At 55.4% G+C, this 17,370-nt stretch overlaps 1 protein-coding gene across 7 annotated transcripts; it reads left to right on the plus strand.

The window, feature by feature from the left end:
- The first annotated feature begins 123 nt into the window (after window positions 1–123).
- Window positions 124–13,292, plus strand: TPX2 (TPX2 microtubule nucleation factor). Of its 7 annotated transcripts, none has more exons than XM_030463370.1 (17): window positions 124–208; window positions 5,213–5,337; window positions 5,580–5,705; window positions 5,887–6,007; window positions 6,526–6,657; window positions 7,285–7,407; window positions 7,840–7,973; window positions 8,269–8,426; window positions 8,759–8,930; window positions 9,044–9,182; window positions 9,713–9,929; window positions 10,145–10,243; window positions 10,621–10,797; window positions 10,941–11,087; window positions 11,565–11,676; window positions 12,259–12,446; window positions 12,857–13,292. In XM_030463370.1, the coding sequence occupies exons 2-17, from the start codon at window positions 5,235–5,237 to the stop codon at window positions 12,965–12,967; spliced, it is 2,259 nt and encodes a 752-aa protein (XP_030319230.1). In that variant the 5' UTR covers window positions 124–208; window positions 5,213–5,234; the 3' UTR covers window positions 12,968–13,292. The 7 variants fall into 7 exon arrangements, with proteins under 7 accessions (XP_030319230.1, XP_030319233.1, XP_030319232.1 ...); XM_030463373.1 differs by lacking the exon at window positions 124–208 and adding an exon at window positions 263–290; XM_030463372.1 differs by lacking the exon at window positions 124–208 and adding an exon at window positions 633–707.
- The last annotated feature ends 4,078 nt before the right edge of the window (window positions 13,293–17,370 follow it).

Below are 17,370 nucleotides of genomic sequence, written 5' to 3' on the forward strand. Positions count from 1 at the left end.
CGCCCGTTAAAGGGCCCGGTCCGGCCCGGCCCCCCCCCCGCCCCTCTCCACCGGCGTTGCCCAACGGCGGCCGCGGAAGCGGGGGGGAGGAAAAGGGGGGAGGCGGCTCCGTGCGGGAACCGCGATGACGGTGACCGCGGCGCTGCCCCCGCCGAGCCCCCCGCCCCGCGGTCCCCGCAGGCGGAGGGGAACCGAGGGGATAAAGCCGGTGAGCCCTGACGGACGGGCTCGCAGGGCCCGGTCTGCCCGTCCCTGCCTCCTTACGGGGGCGATTCCGGCCGCTCGCTCCGGTGATGAAGGCGGCTGGGGGGGGGGGGTCCGGAGGGGGTCACCTGCCCCCCGGCCACCGTTCCGCCCCTCGCGGCCACCGTACCGGGGCGGGGCGGCGAGCACGGGGCCCGCGCACGAGGCCGACACGGCGCCCGCGCCGCCAGCCAATCACCGGCGGGGAGAGCCCCGCGGGGCGGAGCCCGGGGAGGGGCTCTCCCATTGGCTGAGCCGCACGTCCATCACGGCCCGGTCCGCCCCTCACCTCCGCGGCCGGCGGGGGCTCCGCGTCCTTCCCGCCCCTGTCCCGCGGGCCCGGCCGGCAGCGACGCCGGGGGTCGCCGGGAGCCCCGCCGGGCCTCGGGCCCGCTCAGCAGTGCCCAGGCTCCTTCCGCATCTCCCGCCGAGAGGCCGCCGCGCTGCCGGGCCGCGCCGGGGGGGTGCGGTAGTGTGGGAGGGGGCGGTGCGCATGCGCGGGGCGCAGCGGCCGTTACGGGGGGCGGGGCGGGCGCTTGCGCGGGGCGCGCTGTGGCAGTGCGCAGGGGCGAGGCTCCGGTGCCCCCTGGCGGTAAGGCCGGGCGGCGGGGCTAGGCCCGGGGGCGGGTGAGCCCCCCGGGGACGGTAGTGACTGGTGCCGCGGCACTCTGTGCCCTGGCGGCAGTCGGGGTTTAACGTGTGGGCTCCCTGCCCCAGCGGCACGGCCTCACCCGCTGCACCGGGGCCTGGCGGGCTGCGGGTACCGGGTACCGGCTCTGCGCGAGGGACCCGCCTACCCGCAGCTGATTGGCTGCCTCCTGACAACGCCTCACCTGATTGGCCTGGCGCCGCCGCGCGGTGCTTTGTGGGAGTTGTAGTTCGCTCCTCTCCCCGGGGCGGGGCTCTGCGCTCGGCCACTACGCTTCCCGTCAAGCCTTGCGGCTGCCAGGGCGGGGTTTTCTCATCCGGGTCTTTTGGCGACTCGCCCAATCGGCGCGCGTTGTGGGCGTGGCCTCGGATTTGATTGGTCGGTTCGGACCGAGGAGCTGCGTTTGAAATCCGTTAACGGCGGCGGGCGGAGGGGCCGCGCGAGGCGGCGGCGCTGAGGTGAGCGGCACCGGGACTGGGACCGGGACCGGACGGGGGCACCGGGACCGGCACTGGGACCGGGCACTGGGCGGGGGCACCGGGCGGCCCCTCCGCCGCTTCCCAGGCAGTCGCTTTCCGGTAGCGGTGACCGGGCCCGTGATCCCGTCGGGTCGCTCCGGCCGTGGGGGATACCGGGGGTACGGGGGCCTGCTCGGAGCCCAGGTATGGGGATCGCGCTCTCGGCACCGCAGGGCACGGCTGGGAAGCGGCAGCGGGACCTCCCCCGGTTCTGGCTCCGGCGGTAACCGGGAGCGCTCCGCCGGCCGCGGTCCCCGGGAGCTGCGTGGGGGGGTGAGCGCTGTGCTGAGCACGGGCCCTTCAAACCCTGCCCAGCTCTCCGCCGCTCGCCGCGGCACACACCGGGAGCAGAACGGGCCCCATCTGCGCCGTTAACGGCCGCTCCAAAGCCCCGGTGTGCGTCTGGGTTTGGGAGCTACGGAGAACCGGGAGTGCTTCTCATTCCTCATCCCGGGGAGAAGCAGGGAAGGAAACCTCTGGGTCCCGTTGGGCACAAGGGGCCAGGGGAAGGTTCGTTCCCAGGCTGGAGCAGCCTCGGGGGCTGACAAGGAGCTGAGGTTATCCTGGCTAAAAGTAACGAGCTGCTCCTTGAGCTGCTCCTTGAGAGCCTCCCGTCCCCTGCGAGTTGTGGGATCTCGTGTGGGGAGCAGGGGCTGCCAGGGAGGGTTAGTTTGGGCTGGGGGAAAGAGAGGCAAAAGGCTGCCCGGGGGCAGAGCTGCAGCTCCAGCCCTCGCTCCTCATCCCGGGGGCTCCTGGTGGCTCTGAGGGGCTCTGGGGGGGCTCCGGGCAGCTCTGGGGGGGCTCCGGGCAGCTCTGGGGGGGCTCCGGGCAGCTCTGGGGGGCTCTGGGCAGCTCTCAGCTTCCTCACCTCCTGCCCAGGCTCTGCTCCCAAGCTGGGCTGTGGCAGGCTGGAACAGCAGGGTTATCTCTGTGCTGCACCTGGGAGGATTCATTAATCCCCCACGTGGATTCTGTGCTTGGGAAAAGCACACCTGAGGGTTGAGTGAGGAGCCCCAGAGAGGAAGGAGAAGCTGTAGATCCCTGGTGTCCCTGGAGAGGCAGGTGTCACCCCTCGTGATGGTCCAGTTCACACATTAGCCCATGAAAAGCCTCTGGGAACTTTATCTGAATGAAGTGTCCCTAAAAAAGGGATGGACAGCTTGGGGTCGCTGGGCAGCAAGCAGGTGCCAGGCTGGATGGAGAGAGCTGCCTGTCAGCTGAGGGGCCTGTGCTGGGTGCCCAGCAGAAGGCACTGGAATCCCTGCTCCACGGACTGGGCAGTGTCCTCTGGCTCATTCCCTCCGGGGGGCTTCACCTTCAGCTGCTGACAGAGCTCAGGCTCCTCCTTGTACACCTGGAGCTGTTTCCCCCTTCCCAGCCCTGGCAGGGTTTGGGGTAAGAGCTGGAGCTGCAGGACAAGGTGGGGTCCAGGATGAGCTGGGGCTGCTCTGGTGACACTGCAGGGTGGGTGGGATGAGCAGATCTCTGCACCCACCTTCTGTCCATCCCTTGCTGCTCCCCCAGACCCAATCTCCTCCATTCTCTCTCTGATTTCTCACCCTGGGACCTCCTTTCCTCCCCCCAAGGGTGCTTGGCCCAGGTGCTGGGTGCTGTTACTGATGGTTGCTGGGCTGCTCTCTAAGGATGAAAGGATTTTGGGTTCTTTATTACTGATGAAGAGCTCTCAGGCTGTACCTGATGCCATCTCACATGCTGCAGCCAGGGCCGAGTTTCTCCTCTCCAGTTTTTAATGTTTCTGGCAACAGATCAGCAGCCACCCTGAGGAGAAGCCCCCGAGCACATCAGTGCTGGAATCCTGGCAGTGTTTTAAGGCTAATTTGGATTAGAGTGAGGTGTGAAGTTATTCCAGAATCCTCGCTGTGGGATCAGCCTTATTCTGGGATAGGAATGCTTGTTCCAATTCAGCTTAATCCTTTTTCTAAGCTAACGAATGCAAACCAGGCCCAACCTGCTGTCCAGAGAAACTCCTGCTCCTCTCCTGGCTGGGGCTGTGGTTGGGGGAGCAGACCTGGGAACAAACCGGTGGCTTTTGGCTTTCCTTAGGGGAGGAATCCGGGGCTTGGGAGGCAGAGGAGAGGCTCCTCCTCCCGCCTCGCCGCGGTGAAAGCCGATCCAGCCGGGATCATCCCCCGGGATGAGGCTTCCCCGGCTGGCTCGCTGCAGCCCCCGGTGTCGACACGGGAGGTGATGGATGTGGGGAGGGCAGGGTGACACCTCAGATCCCTGCTGGAGGTATGCGGGGACGGTGCCTGCAGGGCCTGCTAATTGGGAAACGTCCCCGTTAATGAGGAGAAACTCCTGCTCCTCCCTCCTGGTGCGAGGATCCTGCAGTGCAGAGAGAGAGAACCGTGGCTCCTGGCTCTAAGGAGGGAAGTGGTGGTTCTGCCCCGAAGCTCAGAGTGGGGGCTGGAGGCAGTGGGGTATCAGGGATCCATCACCCCAACATCCCCAACCCTCAGATGCCTCTCAGCTGAAATGGACCCACTGGAGGTCAGGGACCTCCCCACTGTGGATCTGACACCCTCCCTGTCTTTGGGTGATTTGGTTGTGTCTGGGATGGGGAGGGGGAGACAGGGGGTGAGCAGTGGGGGTGCTGGCACTGGGGGGACCTTGCCCAGGGCAATGCTGGCAAGTGCAGTGCCCAGGAGTAGCTGTGAAACACGATGCCCAGAGCTGCAGCGGGGGGATGAGGAGAATGCAGATGACGCATTTGATTTTTAAAAAAGTGGATGGTGTTGACAGAAACTCTATCTTGATGAAGGGCAGTAGGAAAGCATTCGATTCCAGCCGTGACCTGGCCACCCCCCCTCATCCCCCCCTCCAAAATGCTGCTTTGATTTTTCTCTTGAAAATGTTCTTATTTACCCAGCAGACTGGATGGGTCGGACCATGTGTGGTCTGCCTAGACAGATGGTTCAGGTCTGAGGCTTTGTGAATTAAGAACACGCTGCTTTAGAGCTGGTTGGCCTCAAAAGCCAAGTTCAGGTGATTTCCCAGGGGTGTTCTGTAACCTGCAGCTGTGTGCTGCATCACCCCACCAGAGAACACCTCTGCCAAAAGGTTTTGTTACAATTCAGGGGTTTAAAACTTTGTTGCTGGCTTTGGTCCTGTTGTGTTGAGTTTAATATCACCTGCTGACATGGGGGACTCCTTCTGCTGTCAGTGCTCCACTAATTAACTGCCCGGACTGTTCCGACAGGTCACAGGGCTCGGGTTGTTTACAGCCTGGCCAGCACGGGGCTAGTGCTGTGGAACGTGGCAAGGACCCTACACTGCCCTTCAGGCTGCTCTTTGCCCAGTCATGATACCCTGCAGAGCTCTCTCCAGGCTTGGGGAATCAGTGTGCTCTGCACAAGCACACGTGTGTGCCAGGGGTTCTGCTGGGAGCCCTTCAGGAGAGAGGCTGCACTCGTGTCAGCTTCATCTGGTGGTGTGGAGAGAGGGAGGGAAGGGCACATCAGCCCCTCTCTGGAAAACCCTTGTGCTTCCTTTAATAAAATAACATTCTAGCACCTACAGGTACAAGGAAAACCTTCAACACTTCATCTTTTTACTTTTCAATGTGCAAATGCCAATGGTGGGAAAACCTCTTTAGCTTTGCCAATTGAGAGTGGAGTGAAACCCCCATTGCTCCTGGGGGTTCTGTCCAAGGGCTGGGAGCTGTCAGCAGGTGAATGACCCAGAGGTTGTCCCCTGCCTGCAGGGGGAGAGGGCTGGGGCAGGGTTTGGGTGGCTGGAGGGGGGTTTGGTGCAGCAGGTGACCTGTGGTTGTTGAACACAGGAGAGGAGCTGTGCAGGGCAAGATGTCCCACCCCGAATCTCGCTATTCCTTTGACGTCCCAAACCCTTGCATCAACTTTGCCACTCTGAGTGATGATGATGTGCACAATGCAGATTCCTGGTTTGGTGAGTAGCTTCCAGCTCCTGGATTTGTTTTCTCTCTGGGTGAGGGCTCAGTGGGATGTTTGTGTCAGTGCTTCAGTCGTGTTGGTACCTGCATCACTCGTGGGCTTTGTTTAGGTTTTGTGTTTACCCTTTGGTTCTCTGTAACCTGACAGATTCCTGTCTTGATATCACAGTGAGATTCTGAGGTATTGTCAGAAGTTCCTGACATACCATGGGTAGTAAAAGTCTCTCTCTCCTCACAGACCAGAAAGCCAATCTGGAGAATGTGTCTCCTGCAGAAAACCTGGGGAAGGTCTCACAGAACAGCCCTGCTTTTTCCAAGCCTGACATTATCCTGTCTTCTGTCACATCACAAGAAGTAACCATGAGTAAGCTGGGATGGTGTGGGGGGAGAGACATAAATTCTACCTCCTCTTCACTGGTGAAAATGAAAAAGGCCTCTGCCTGGCTTTTGAGGGGCCAGCTTTGTACCTGGTGTCTAACGTGGGCTGACAGAACATTCCTCTGTGTGTACCTGTGTTTCATGAGCTGACATCTGTCTGTCCTCAGCTGCAAGCCATGGGGAAGAGGAGGGTGAAGCAGAGTGTGTGCAGACCACTGTGGTTCCTCCCAACATTGTTGGATCCCTGATGAGCTGGAGAGCTGCTGCTCCTGGAGATGCCTCTCAAAGGTGAAATCCTTGTGCTCAGGTTGCACAACGAGTGGTGACAGCCTAACCCAGTCTGCTCTCAGGGTCTGCAGTCCTGCTCTGGGGTCTGAAGTTCTCCAGCACAGAGATGGTGGCTGGCACAGCTGAGCAGCTTGCTGAGCTGGAGGGACAATCTCTAGGGATGGAAATGTAATGCAGTGTCTCACATACTTCTTAAATGAGACTTGGTAGCACTAGGAGCTTCTGGAATGGGAGGATATCTGAAACTGAAGTGGCAGATAAAGTTTCTTTGTTTATATCTGCCAGAGTTGGGCAGAACACATTGGTGATATGAATACAAGAGACTCTGCATGCTCCTATATACCAAAGAATGTTAATTTAATGGATTGTGAAACTGAAATAATTCATGCTGCCTTTGGATAGTTGTGTTACAGGCAGTTTGCATAGCAGAGAAGTTACATGATGCACTAACATAAAAAGTGTGAGGTAGGTTGGATCTCTTCTCAGAAGACTAATGTCCATTTGTTGTTCTGCTCTAGAGCTGGCAGAAGGCAGGCTGCAAAGCAGAGAAAACCACAGCAGAACAAGCAGCCAGCTAGAGTCAAAGTGGAGAGAAATGCTGATGCCTTGGTTAATAAAGAAGAGGCTCCACCCCTGAAAAAAATGAGAATGTATGTCATCAAAGCCTTCCTGTTTGGGGCTGGGGAGGGGCAAAGGGTTTGTTACTTTGGGAAGGATTTCCACTTGGCTGGGAGGGTTGTCCCAGGAAGGTCAGGAGAGGTTACTGAAACCTGATTCCTGAATCTGGTTTCATAAACAAGAAGAAATGGCCACAAGGCCTGAAGGAAATGCTCTATTGGAGGTGGAGATGTGAATGAAATAATCTGAGTTCCTTAATCTGGTTTTGGATTTGGCTTAACTTGGCCACGGGGGGGTCAGCAGGCAGTGTAAGCCAGACAAGAGCCTCCAGTTTGCTTAACCACTAAAATATCATCTGGTGATAAGCTTGAGGTCAGGAAATGGAAGTGTGATCTCAGAGATGCTGCTGTACCTAGCTGAACCACAGCACCCCTACCTCCAGACAAATGTCAGTAACTCCTCTCCCCCCCTGCAGCCGTTCAGTGCCAGGGAAAAGCAGGAGGTCTCTGCACAGGCCAGGGCTGAGGTAAGGCCACCCTGCAGCACCTCACAGCTCACCAGGTGATGGGGCCTCGTGCACAGTGGTGACAACTGAGGGTGACCTGTCCTTCAGAGCTTGGTTAACTGCAGTGCTTTGCCCTAACAAGTCGTTACCTTAGTTCTGGCAGCAGGGAGAAGGTGACAGAGGTAACCACCAAGAGAGAGCCCCTGCAGAATGCCAACTGCTCCCCAGGGAGAGGGAAGAGCAAGCTGACCATGCCCTCCACACCAACGATGTTGAAGTATGTCTCTTCCTTGTGACTTGTCTCTGCTAATCACAGATGATTTAGGGGACAGCCCTGGCTGCAGTGTTTGCAGCTTTGCCTTAGCATGTGATGGTATCAGGTTTAGTAAACAGCAGGTCAGGGCAACAATACGGGCATGGAATGTGCTTCATCAACTGAGCCTGTGTGAGGGGAAGCTTTGGCTTTTGAGGAAAAAGTTGTCCTTGCTGGTGGCTGGAGTATCCATACAGCAAGTGGGGTGCAGGATTAGCAGTCAGCTGCAAGCTCTTCTGAGCAAACAAGATGAGAACAGATCTTTTCTGAAGAGATTGCTTTTATAATGAGGGGTTCTGCAAAGGTGTCAGAGATGAGCAAGTTCCTTGCACTGACATCATGTTAAACCCCAGTGGAGCAGGAGGACATCTCTGAGTCTTCCCTGTGCTTCTGCAGGAGGACCAATCCTTCTGGCAAGCTGAAGAGCACAGAGGAGCAGGAGCTGGAAAAGATGCAGCAGCTGCAGCGGGAGGTTATGGAGATGAGGAAGAAGAATGAAGAGTCCCTGAAAGCAGCAATTGCAGGAGCAGGTGGGCTTGGGAGGCACTGGAATTGAAGCTGGACTGGGCTCAGCTGGAGAGTGCTGCACAGAGCTGTTCAAAGGCCTTTAAAAACCAAACATTAAGTAGGAGGTTGCTTTTCATGTAGCTCAGCCCCTAAGCTGCTTGGGAACAGGTTTGGTTGGGTTTTAAGTTTTGAAAGGTTATAGATGAGTTTTCTCTAAAAACTATTTGCATTATTAGAAACAAAATGGTTTTTTCACTCCTAATCCTCTCCTCATCTTACTCCAAAAGTTTTCCAGACCTTACATGTTCTTTTCTTTAGGACAACTTGTGAAGAGAGCTGCTGGTCAAGTCACAAAGCCAGTTGACTTCCACTTCTGCACAGAGAATAGAATTAAACAACACGTGGAAAGCCAGCCTGGGAATGAGTACAAGGAGCTGGATTTTGCAGCAGCTCTGAGGAAACATCCTCCCTCCCCGGTGAGAACCAGAGGGCTGCCCAGGGTCAGCTGGTGAATTCTTGACATCACCTTCTTTCTCCTTGTGCAACACGTGCTGCTGGGAACCCACAGGGGTTGTGCAAACACAGCTGGCAGCTCACTGCCTCTCTGCATTGCCACAGGGCTCTTAAAGGGTCCTTTGGAAAAGGCACTTTTAGTGTCAGGGCCTCTCCACTCCATGCTTTACCTTTCCATCTCTCAGACAGGTCACACCTCTGGCTCGTGTTGTTACTCCCTTCTCCAGAAGGAAGGACAAGTCACTGAAGCATCCTGTGTCACCCAGCCATGATGTCTTGTCTTCTCTGTCTCCAGGGACGAATGCCAAAGGGACCCACTGTCCCCAAACCTTTCAATCTGTCCCAAGGAAACAAAAGAAAACTGGAGGAGACCCCCTCAGAATACGTGTCCCTTGCTGAGCAGGTGGAAGCCTTTCAGAAAAGGACACCTTCTCGTTACCATCTGAGGAGCAGGAAGTCTGAGGAAGGTGAGCAGGCCTGTCCCCTGCAGGGCCCGTGCTGCCACTGGGCTCTGAGCAAGCACACTGTGTCCCCTGCTAGCCTTGCCATTCACTGCTGCTCTCTGTGACTTGGATTTTAGGCTCAGGTGCAGGGAAGGTGGTGAAGGCTCGGCTGACACACCCCAAGACCCCCCTGCTGCTGACAAAGCAGCGTTTCAGACCTGTCACCTGCAAAACTGCAGCAGAGCTGGAAGCAGAGGAAATAGAGAGACTTCAGCAGTAAGTCAAGGTTTACTCTGGTTCTCCAAGAAGGAATTGTAGCACCCTGGAAGTATCTTTCAGATGCCAAAACTTCACTTCTCAGGAATAGCTTTCTTGTGTTGGATTACAAATAGCATAAAACCCCTGGATGTTCTTTTAGCCTGTGCATAACCCCATGGGTCTGGTTGTAGGGATGTGAAGCAAATTCCTTTTGTATAAAGTGTCTCAGGACAGCTGAGCTAGGGCTGAGTGCAGCTTCTGACAGGTAAAGCAAACCCAGTTCAGCTGTACAGCCTGTCTGCACTTCCAGACCCTCCTGTGGACAAAGGTTTGGACTTCCAAGGAGGCAATCCATACATTTTGCCTTAAGACTTTGTTGTTTCCAAAGCAAAGGAGGAGTTGCCAACTGGAGCTGCAGACTGTGGATGTCTGTGTGGCACAGGTGCTCTCATTGCCTGACTGTGGATCTCTTACACTGTGAGAGAAGCCATTTGCTAGAAGCTGCATCTTGCCAGGATGTGCTGACTCTCTCTGTCTTTCCTCTGTAGGTACAAGTTCAAAGCACGAGAACTCAATCACAAAATCTTTGAGGGAGGACCACTCCTGCCCAAAAAACCCCTTGTGAAGGAACTCACTCAACCTATTGGCTTCGAGTTGGAAATAGAAAAAAGGATTCAGGAGAGAGAGAGTAAGAAGCAGCAGGAGGAAGAGCACTTTGAATTCCATTCCAGGCCATGTCCAACAAAAATCCTGGAAGAAGTTGTGGTAAGGAGCTCAGTGATATCCAGTGCTGGGAATTAGGACTGAGGGTGTAAATAATTCACAAAAATCTGTAGCAGTGTTGCATTAATAGTTTAAAATCTTCAGTAAGTGCTGCCTGTGATTAGGTGAGACCTGTAACAGTCTGTGCTGTGCTGGGCTGTTTGTCTGTGGTGGTTTTTTGACACTGGTGCTGGGGTAACTCTGGCTGTTCTGAACAGGGTGTTCCAGAGAAGAAAGCTCTTCCTGTTACAGTCCCCAAGTCCCCAGCCTTCACCCTGAAAAGCAGAACCCGAATGCCTGGCAGAGGTGAAGAAAAGGTGAGAGTTGTGAAAGGGCTGAGCAGACACTGCATGTGACCTGCCCTCTCCTGCAGTCCCTGGATCCCAGGAGGCAGGAGCAGGATTCAGAATGCATCCTGTCCTTCCTCCTTTCCCTCTTGTGAGGAGGATGTTAAAGAATTACACTCTATTTTGGCTGAGTGCTAGAGCTGATAGTGGTTTGGAAAGAGGAAGAACACTCCTGTGGTTCAGGATGCTTGTAAATTGGTACTTTTGGGACTATTTTTTCTTGCAGAGTGTTTGCTTGAGGCTGTTGTGATCCTTGTTAAAGGAACTCAGGGCTTTGGGTGGCAGGAGTTTTGTCTTTCTACAAAAATCTGGTGCTGTGTCAGATCCTAACAGTAATATCCCTTCAGGAAAAGGAGGTGGTCCCTGTGATCAAAGCTAACCCCATGCCACATTATGGAGTGCCCTTCAAACCCAAAATGCCAGAGCAGAGGCACGTGGAGGTTTGCCCCTTCTCTTTCGATGCCCGTGACAGAGAGAGACAAATACAGAAAGAGAAGAAAATAGAAGAATTGCAGAAGGAAGAGGTAAGGACAAAAAGCCCCTTGAAATTCCACTCCTGAAGTTAAAAAGGAGAGGCAGGATTTGCCACTTGCTCTTGGCTGTTGAACTGATGAAGATTTGTGCCTTTGAGGAAAGGGCAAGAAATATCCCAGGTTGTTTCTTTCAGGTGCCCAAGTTCAAAGCGTTGCCTCTGCCTTACTTTGACCACATCAACCTGCCAGAAAAAAAGGTGAAAACCCCAACCCAGCCTGAACCCTTCATCCTGCAGGTTGATGAGCGGGGAGCTGCCAAGATGCAGAGCTGGAAACAGCAGGTAGGGTGGAAAAGTTACCAGGTGTGAGCAGAGTGGAGCTGTGACTTCAGAGAGTGTCCTGCTCAGGGTCTGAGTCTGAGCAAAGGATTATTCTGTTCTTGGTGTAAAACTTGTTCTATGGGGTAGGGACTGGTCCAATATTTTGGTTTGGGGTTTTTTCCCCTTTTATAGGAAGTGATGAGGTTTACACATGCATGTAAAGCCTCAGCTGGGTCCCTTTGCCCATCTCTGGGGTTTTATTGCCATATAAATAAAATGCTGCTTTTCTCATGGGAAATCTGCAGGGAACACCTGACATTTTCTTCAGGCTGTTTTGGCAAAAGTAACTGGCAGGTGACAAGTGACACAACTTCTTGGCTTTAATATAATTTTCGATGCAAATGTGTTGATTTGGGTCAAACTGGCTTTTCCAGTGTTGGGAATGTCTGGGGGAAGGGAGATGGTCTCTTCCTTACACCTGGTGCTCTTATCTTGCAGCTTAAAGAAGACTTGAAGAGGCAGAAAGAGGCAGCATGTTTTAAAGCTCGTCCCAACACCGTGGTGTACCAGGAGCCTTTTGTGCCTAAAAAGGAAAATAAGCTGCTATCAGGTGGAGTTACTTGATACCAGGGCATGGCTGATGGCTCAGAACTGATGCAATTAAATGGTGTTTAGACTGGCTGTTGCCTCTTCTCTCTCAGCACAGCCAATAGTGCCCTGCACTTAATGAACTAATTCCCTAACAGCTCGTGTCCCCAGGGAGCAGGGGGTTCCCCTGGGCTGCCCCTGCTCTGCTCTGCCATGGCAGCTGCATTCCCAGCTCTGCAATTGCTGGTGATTGATGTGTGCTCCTCAGTGTGCCCAGAGCTCCCTGCAGGCAGCAGCCACTGCCACCTGTCACTCTTCTAATGAGATGGGAGGCATCTGCAGCATGGGGTTGGCTAAACCTGGTGTAGAACCAGCTAAAACCTTGCCTGTACTAACAACTGTGTGCTTGCTCCCTGCTGTGAGAACACCCCTGGCTGCCTCACCTCTGGGCCTGAGCTTTCCCAGTCCCTGAAGCCTGGAGGTACCCACTGCCCCCCCTGCAAGGTGCAGTGCTCCACAGGGAGCCTTCTCCTCCACACTAGGACTGCTCTGCTTTACCTGACTGTCTTTGCACCAATGTTATCTCCTTTATTTCTAAACTTAGAGAGCCTTTCTGGTTCCATAGTTCCTGAAAGCTTTGAGCTGGCAACAGAAAAAAGAGCTAAAGAGCGGCAAGAGTTTGAGAAACACTTGGCAGATTTAGAAGCCAGGAGGGAGAAGCTCCAGGAGGTGGTCAGACAGGAGGAAGAAGAGCGTGAAAAGGAAGAACTTGCCAAGCTAAGGCAAGAACTGGTGAGTGAGCTGTTTGTGGGCAGAGGCTGAACAGTAACCCAGGGGATGTGTGGAGGTATTAAATGAGCAATGCTGAGCTGTGTTAAGGCTTCAGGTTTCCCTCTTGCAAACTTATTTCTCAATAACTTTACAAACTTTACCACTGGCCTTAAATCTTTAAGAAAAGGCAGTTCTGCTGAGGTACCCAACCTCTCTGAGCTCTACACCTGTAGCTCTTGGAGTGGGATGATCCTGGGGTAACACCCACAACCCCTGTGTGTCCCTGCTGGCTGACAGCAGTGCCCAGGCAGCGTGGCAGTCTGGTGGACAGACTCCTGCCTTCATCCCACCCATGGCTTAGCTGCAGGTTTCAGCTTCACCATAACTGCAACCATTTTGCTTCACTTTGTCCTTGGTTTCTTTCCTTACAGGTTCACAAGGCGAACCCAATACGCAAATACCGCAGTGTAGAGGTGAAGCCCAGTGACCAGCCCCTGACCATGCCAAGATCTCCCAACTTCTCAGATAGATTCCGGTGCTGATAGCCATCCCCATGGTGGCAGGAAGGGAGATCCTGTCCCTCTCCACTCCTTTGGTAGAGAGGGAACAGTTGTTTTTATGTGACTGCTCAGTCTCAGTTCCTACACTTAGCTCCATTATTGTTCTCTTGAGTAGTTACCCCCACCTGAGGCAGGTGGCTGAGGCAGGGCACAGGGGTGGTGCCACCCCTTCTCCATGGCCTCACTTCAGCTCAGCCTCTGGTTCTCAGAAGGCTAAACCAGGTTTTGATATTGTATACAAACATTGTGTACCTGAACTAAATAAAAATTCCTAATCTGATTGCTGTCTCTTGCTGGTAGGCTGAGTTCCTCTCCTGCAGAAGAGTTTCTGGTGCTTGAGGAAGGTATGTCAGGGATGTGTACATCTAGAAGAGCTGCCTGGTCTTTGTACATCTAAGTATTTATTGGGCTGAAGTGTTTATTTCTTAGGCAGGTCTGACCTTTTCTTGCTGAGCACCAATATGAGCCTAACCCCCTCTTCAGCTCTCTGCTTATAACAGAGCATGAAACCTTCTGCTGTGCTGGAGCTGAAGTCACTTGATTTGGGGACCTGGTGACCTGGGCTGTGACGTGCTGCTGCACAGTGTGCTGCTGCAGACTCATCAGCTCCTGACTGGTGCAGTGTGGGTGGCAGAACTAAACATAGACCAAGTGCTCTGGTGTGCTGGGGGACACAACTTCAGCACTGGGAAGAGCTGATCAGGTTTTGATTAAAATTGACTAAGAATTATTCCCTACCCTGGCATTTTGGTGTGATTTCTTACCTTGGCATTAGAGTGTGTTTGAGGCCTTCCCTGGAACTTCTCTTAATGGTGCTGTTTCCTGAGCTGGGAAGGGATTTGCAAACCAGAGCTGGTGCAGAGGTGACTGGAGCTGTTTTGAGAAGCTGTTGGCAGTGTTCTGGTTCAGACCTGAAAACCCAAGGCTCCAGGTGTTGGCTCTGGTGACTCTGGGGCTTTGCCTCTCCCCTGCTGATGTCTCTTACCTCTTGTCACCAGCCAGCTGGGCTGCTCACTGCTGCCTTGAGCTGGAAAATGTAGGAAACAGAAGTAATGAGGCCAGGTAGGACAAAACTTCTTGTCTGGGACTTAGAGCAAACATTTGCTTTCACTTCCTCTGAGTTTGGGTGCCATTGGAGAAGTGTTCATAGAGCATGGGGTCTGCCAGTCAGGTTTTAATTTGGGTGGAGAATTAATTTTGTTTGTGAGAAGCAGCTGTGTTTCTGTGACAGCCCCTCCATGGCCCCTGCTTTGGGCCTAAGGAAGGGTCTGCGTGTGCCTGACAGCTTCAGTTCTGGGATCGTTGGGTCTAATTAAAGGAGATTTACTTCTTCCTGCAAGCATGGCCTCTGATCCTCCCCAGGCACTGCAACCTTGCTCAGAGACACCCAGGGGACTCTCTGGGTGTTGGGTTGTGTGTGAGGGGTGTAGCTTGTCCTCTATTAGGGTGAAAGTGGAATATACTGGAAAAACAGCTCTAGTCTAGAAAAGGCTTAAAAGGTGGGAATGCTGAAGGTGCCAATTCCTGGCAGAGAAGTGGGAGAATAAATTTACAAACCTGGAGCAGGAGGCTGGGATTAACCCAGGTTAAAAACAGATGTAAAATCCATGTTCTTGCTGTGTGGAGGTTGCAGAAATATTCTTGTATTCAGGAACTCAGAGCCTGTCACCTTTGTGAGTGTGCAGTGAGAAGAGGGAGCTGTGATCAGGTGGGACCTGGGTGGAAAATCTGAAGCATTTCTGGTTGAGTTGTCACCAAATAATTTGCTGAACTCAGAGCTGGAACTAAAAGGCCACCAATGGTTTTCAGCACTTTCCTGTTGAAGGGTAGCTGAGAATTGCAAGATCTTGTTAGCTAACAAATGAGATTCCTACGAAAAGGCTGGGAGGTGCTCTCAGAACCACAGCTTTGGGTCTCACCCCCTCTCTGCTGGGCCGGCCTGGTTGGAGCTGGCACTCAGGGATCCACACTCGGTGCTGTCCCGGAGCTGCTGCCTGGCTCTGGAAGCTCTGGTGGGGATGTTGGGATTTTTTTCCCTGCCTTTCCCCATCACCCCGATGGCTCTGTCACGACACGAGGGCAGCTCCTGGGTGGAAGTCCCGGGTGCTGATGGAAGCTGCCGGGCAGGGTGCTGGCTGCCGGGGCAGTGCTGTGGCCGGGCTCCAGCACCGGGGATGTTCTCGCCTGCCCCGCAGCTCGATTTAGCCGGGTGTTGGGTTTCCTGCAGCACGGGCACCGCTCGGCTGCTCGGAGCCTCCCTCGCCCGGGGAAGGCAGAAAGGTTAAAGTTAAAGTGTGCTCCCTCCCGAGTTGTCACAACGGTGTCGCTAAGGAACCGCGTGCCTGAGGCTCTGCCAGAGAGCCCCGGGACAGCCTGTTTCCCAGCTGCAGCCAACGTAGGTTCTGGTTTAAGTTCCTGAATGGGTCGGGAAGAAAGGAAAAAACCCACCCCTCCCCAGCCCGAGCACCCTCGCTGGGGTCTGCTTTGCTTTGGTGCTCACCAGGCTGCTCCTTGGGGGCATTTTGGACCCAGGCTTCAGCTCCTGACGTGCAGCACCATTGCCCTTCAGTATTTCGGATCCCTCTCCCCAGGGGGCTGTTCTCGGGTTCTTTACCCATGCAGGAATTTTGTCTTGTCCTGGCACCAAGCCACGGACGCCCTCCCGTTCCCGCACCCTTCCTTTGGAAACCATTCCTGTGGCTCCCCAGCTCCTCACTCCCTGCTCCCCGAGCTTTGCTTCCTCACCTTGTCCCAGGGCTTTGACACCGACCTGGACACCGACCCTGCCCGGGACCCCTGGCAGCCACCCAGGCACCAGCTCCTGCTCTCCTGGAGGATTTTATCCCACCCCCCCTGTCCCAGCCCCCCCGAGGGGCACGGACATGGGGGGTGGGCTCCTGCTCCCCTGCCCTGTGCTGGATATGCTCCTTCTCCTTCCCCCCAGGGCTCTGAGGCTGGCAGGGCAGTGGCAGAGCGTGCCCCAAGTGACATTGGTGGCCTGCAGGTGCCTGGCAGCCCTGGGCCAGAGGAGGGGAGAGGCAATACCAAACTGTACCTTGGTGATGACAGGGGGTGGGCAGAGTCCCCACTGCCCGAGGCACGATGTCTGAAGTTATTCCTGACAGGGTGCCCTGGGGAGCATGAGCCAGGGGAGTCCTGCTTGCCACGGGACTAGTGGCCGTGCTGGGAGCAGGTGGCACAAGTGACACTGTCCCCAAGAGATGAGGATGCTGCTGGTGCTTCAGCATCTGCCTGGAGGTGACTGCAGCAGAGCTGCCCTAGGGAGTTGTCTGGCTGCTCCTGCCTGCTCCCTCTTGGTTCCCAGCACACTGCAGGTCCTGCCCCTGATCCCAGGAAGGGGGATACTCTCCAGCACGGAGCTGGGCTCACTGAAACCGTGACTCTGAGCTGGGAGAGCTCCTGTGGCAGGGGGAGGGCTTGGGGGACACTTTTTTTTCCTCCCCTCAGTGTCCTGGCTGGTCCCTGCAGGTTTGCTCACCCGATGGCCCTGGGCAGGGAGGGCTCTGGCAGCAGCACCTCGGGGACACCTCTCCTCCTGCTTTGTTTTGCTCTCAGTGCCACGCAGGAACCACAGCTCCTGGGCCACGGCCTCACCACAGCCCCCGGGCCGGGAGCTGGCACCAGGGGCAGCACCATCCCTGCCCCTCCTGAGCCAGGGTTCATCCTGCCAGGAGGTGCCACAGGTGAGGTCACCTCGCTGCTGCTGCTGGCTCTGGTGGCCTCAGCTCAGCCCCGTGGGAGCCTCTGCCCCCTCTTTGTTTCTCTGTTCAAGCTGCTCTTGCTCCTGTATCTCCTGTCACCAAACCTGGCCCCAGCAGAGGACAGGACCTGCATTCCTGGGGCTCTCTCATGGTAAATGGGTGTTCTGGGTTTTAATAGTTGGTATTACTGGAGAGCTTTCACCCGGCAGTGCTGGCAGGGGAGGAATAGCTCTGCTTGCTGGGGGTTCCTCCTGCAGCAGCTCCCAGGAGGCTGCCTGCCCTTGGACTTCAGAGGAAAGGGGGCTCTGCTGAGGGGGGAGGAATGAAGCAGAAAACTGGTGTAGCCCCAGCCCCTGTCCTCACCCGGCCCCCTGGGGGTCTTTCTGTGCCCATCCTGCCCTCCATGCTTCCTGAGGCTGTGCCCAGGGGTGCTGCACCCTGGCAGGGGCTGGCCTGATCCCCCCGGGAGCCCCCATCCCCTTCGGGTCTCTCCCTGATCCCCAAGATCCTGAAGTCTTTTAACCGGTTCCTGGGAGAGGCTGCAGCCGCTGGCCACTGCTTTTCCCCCAGGAAGAGGTGGCACGGGGGGACACTGCCAGTGTTGGCCACACCATCCTCCCGAACCACAGTGCCTTTCAGAGCTGCTGTCCCCACGGAGCAGTG

Source organism: Calypte anna, chromosome 20, assembly GCF_003957555.1.
Source record: "Calypte anna isolate BGI_N300 chromosome 20, bCalAnn1_v1.p, whole genome shotgun sequence".
Classification (NCBI taxonomy): Eukaryota; Metazoa; Chordata; class Aves; order Apodiformes; family Trochilidae; genus Calypte; species Calypte anna.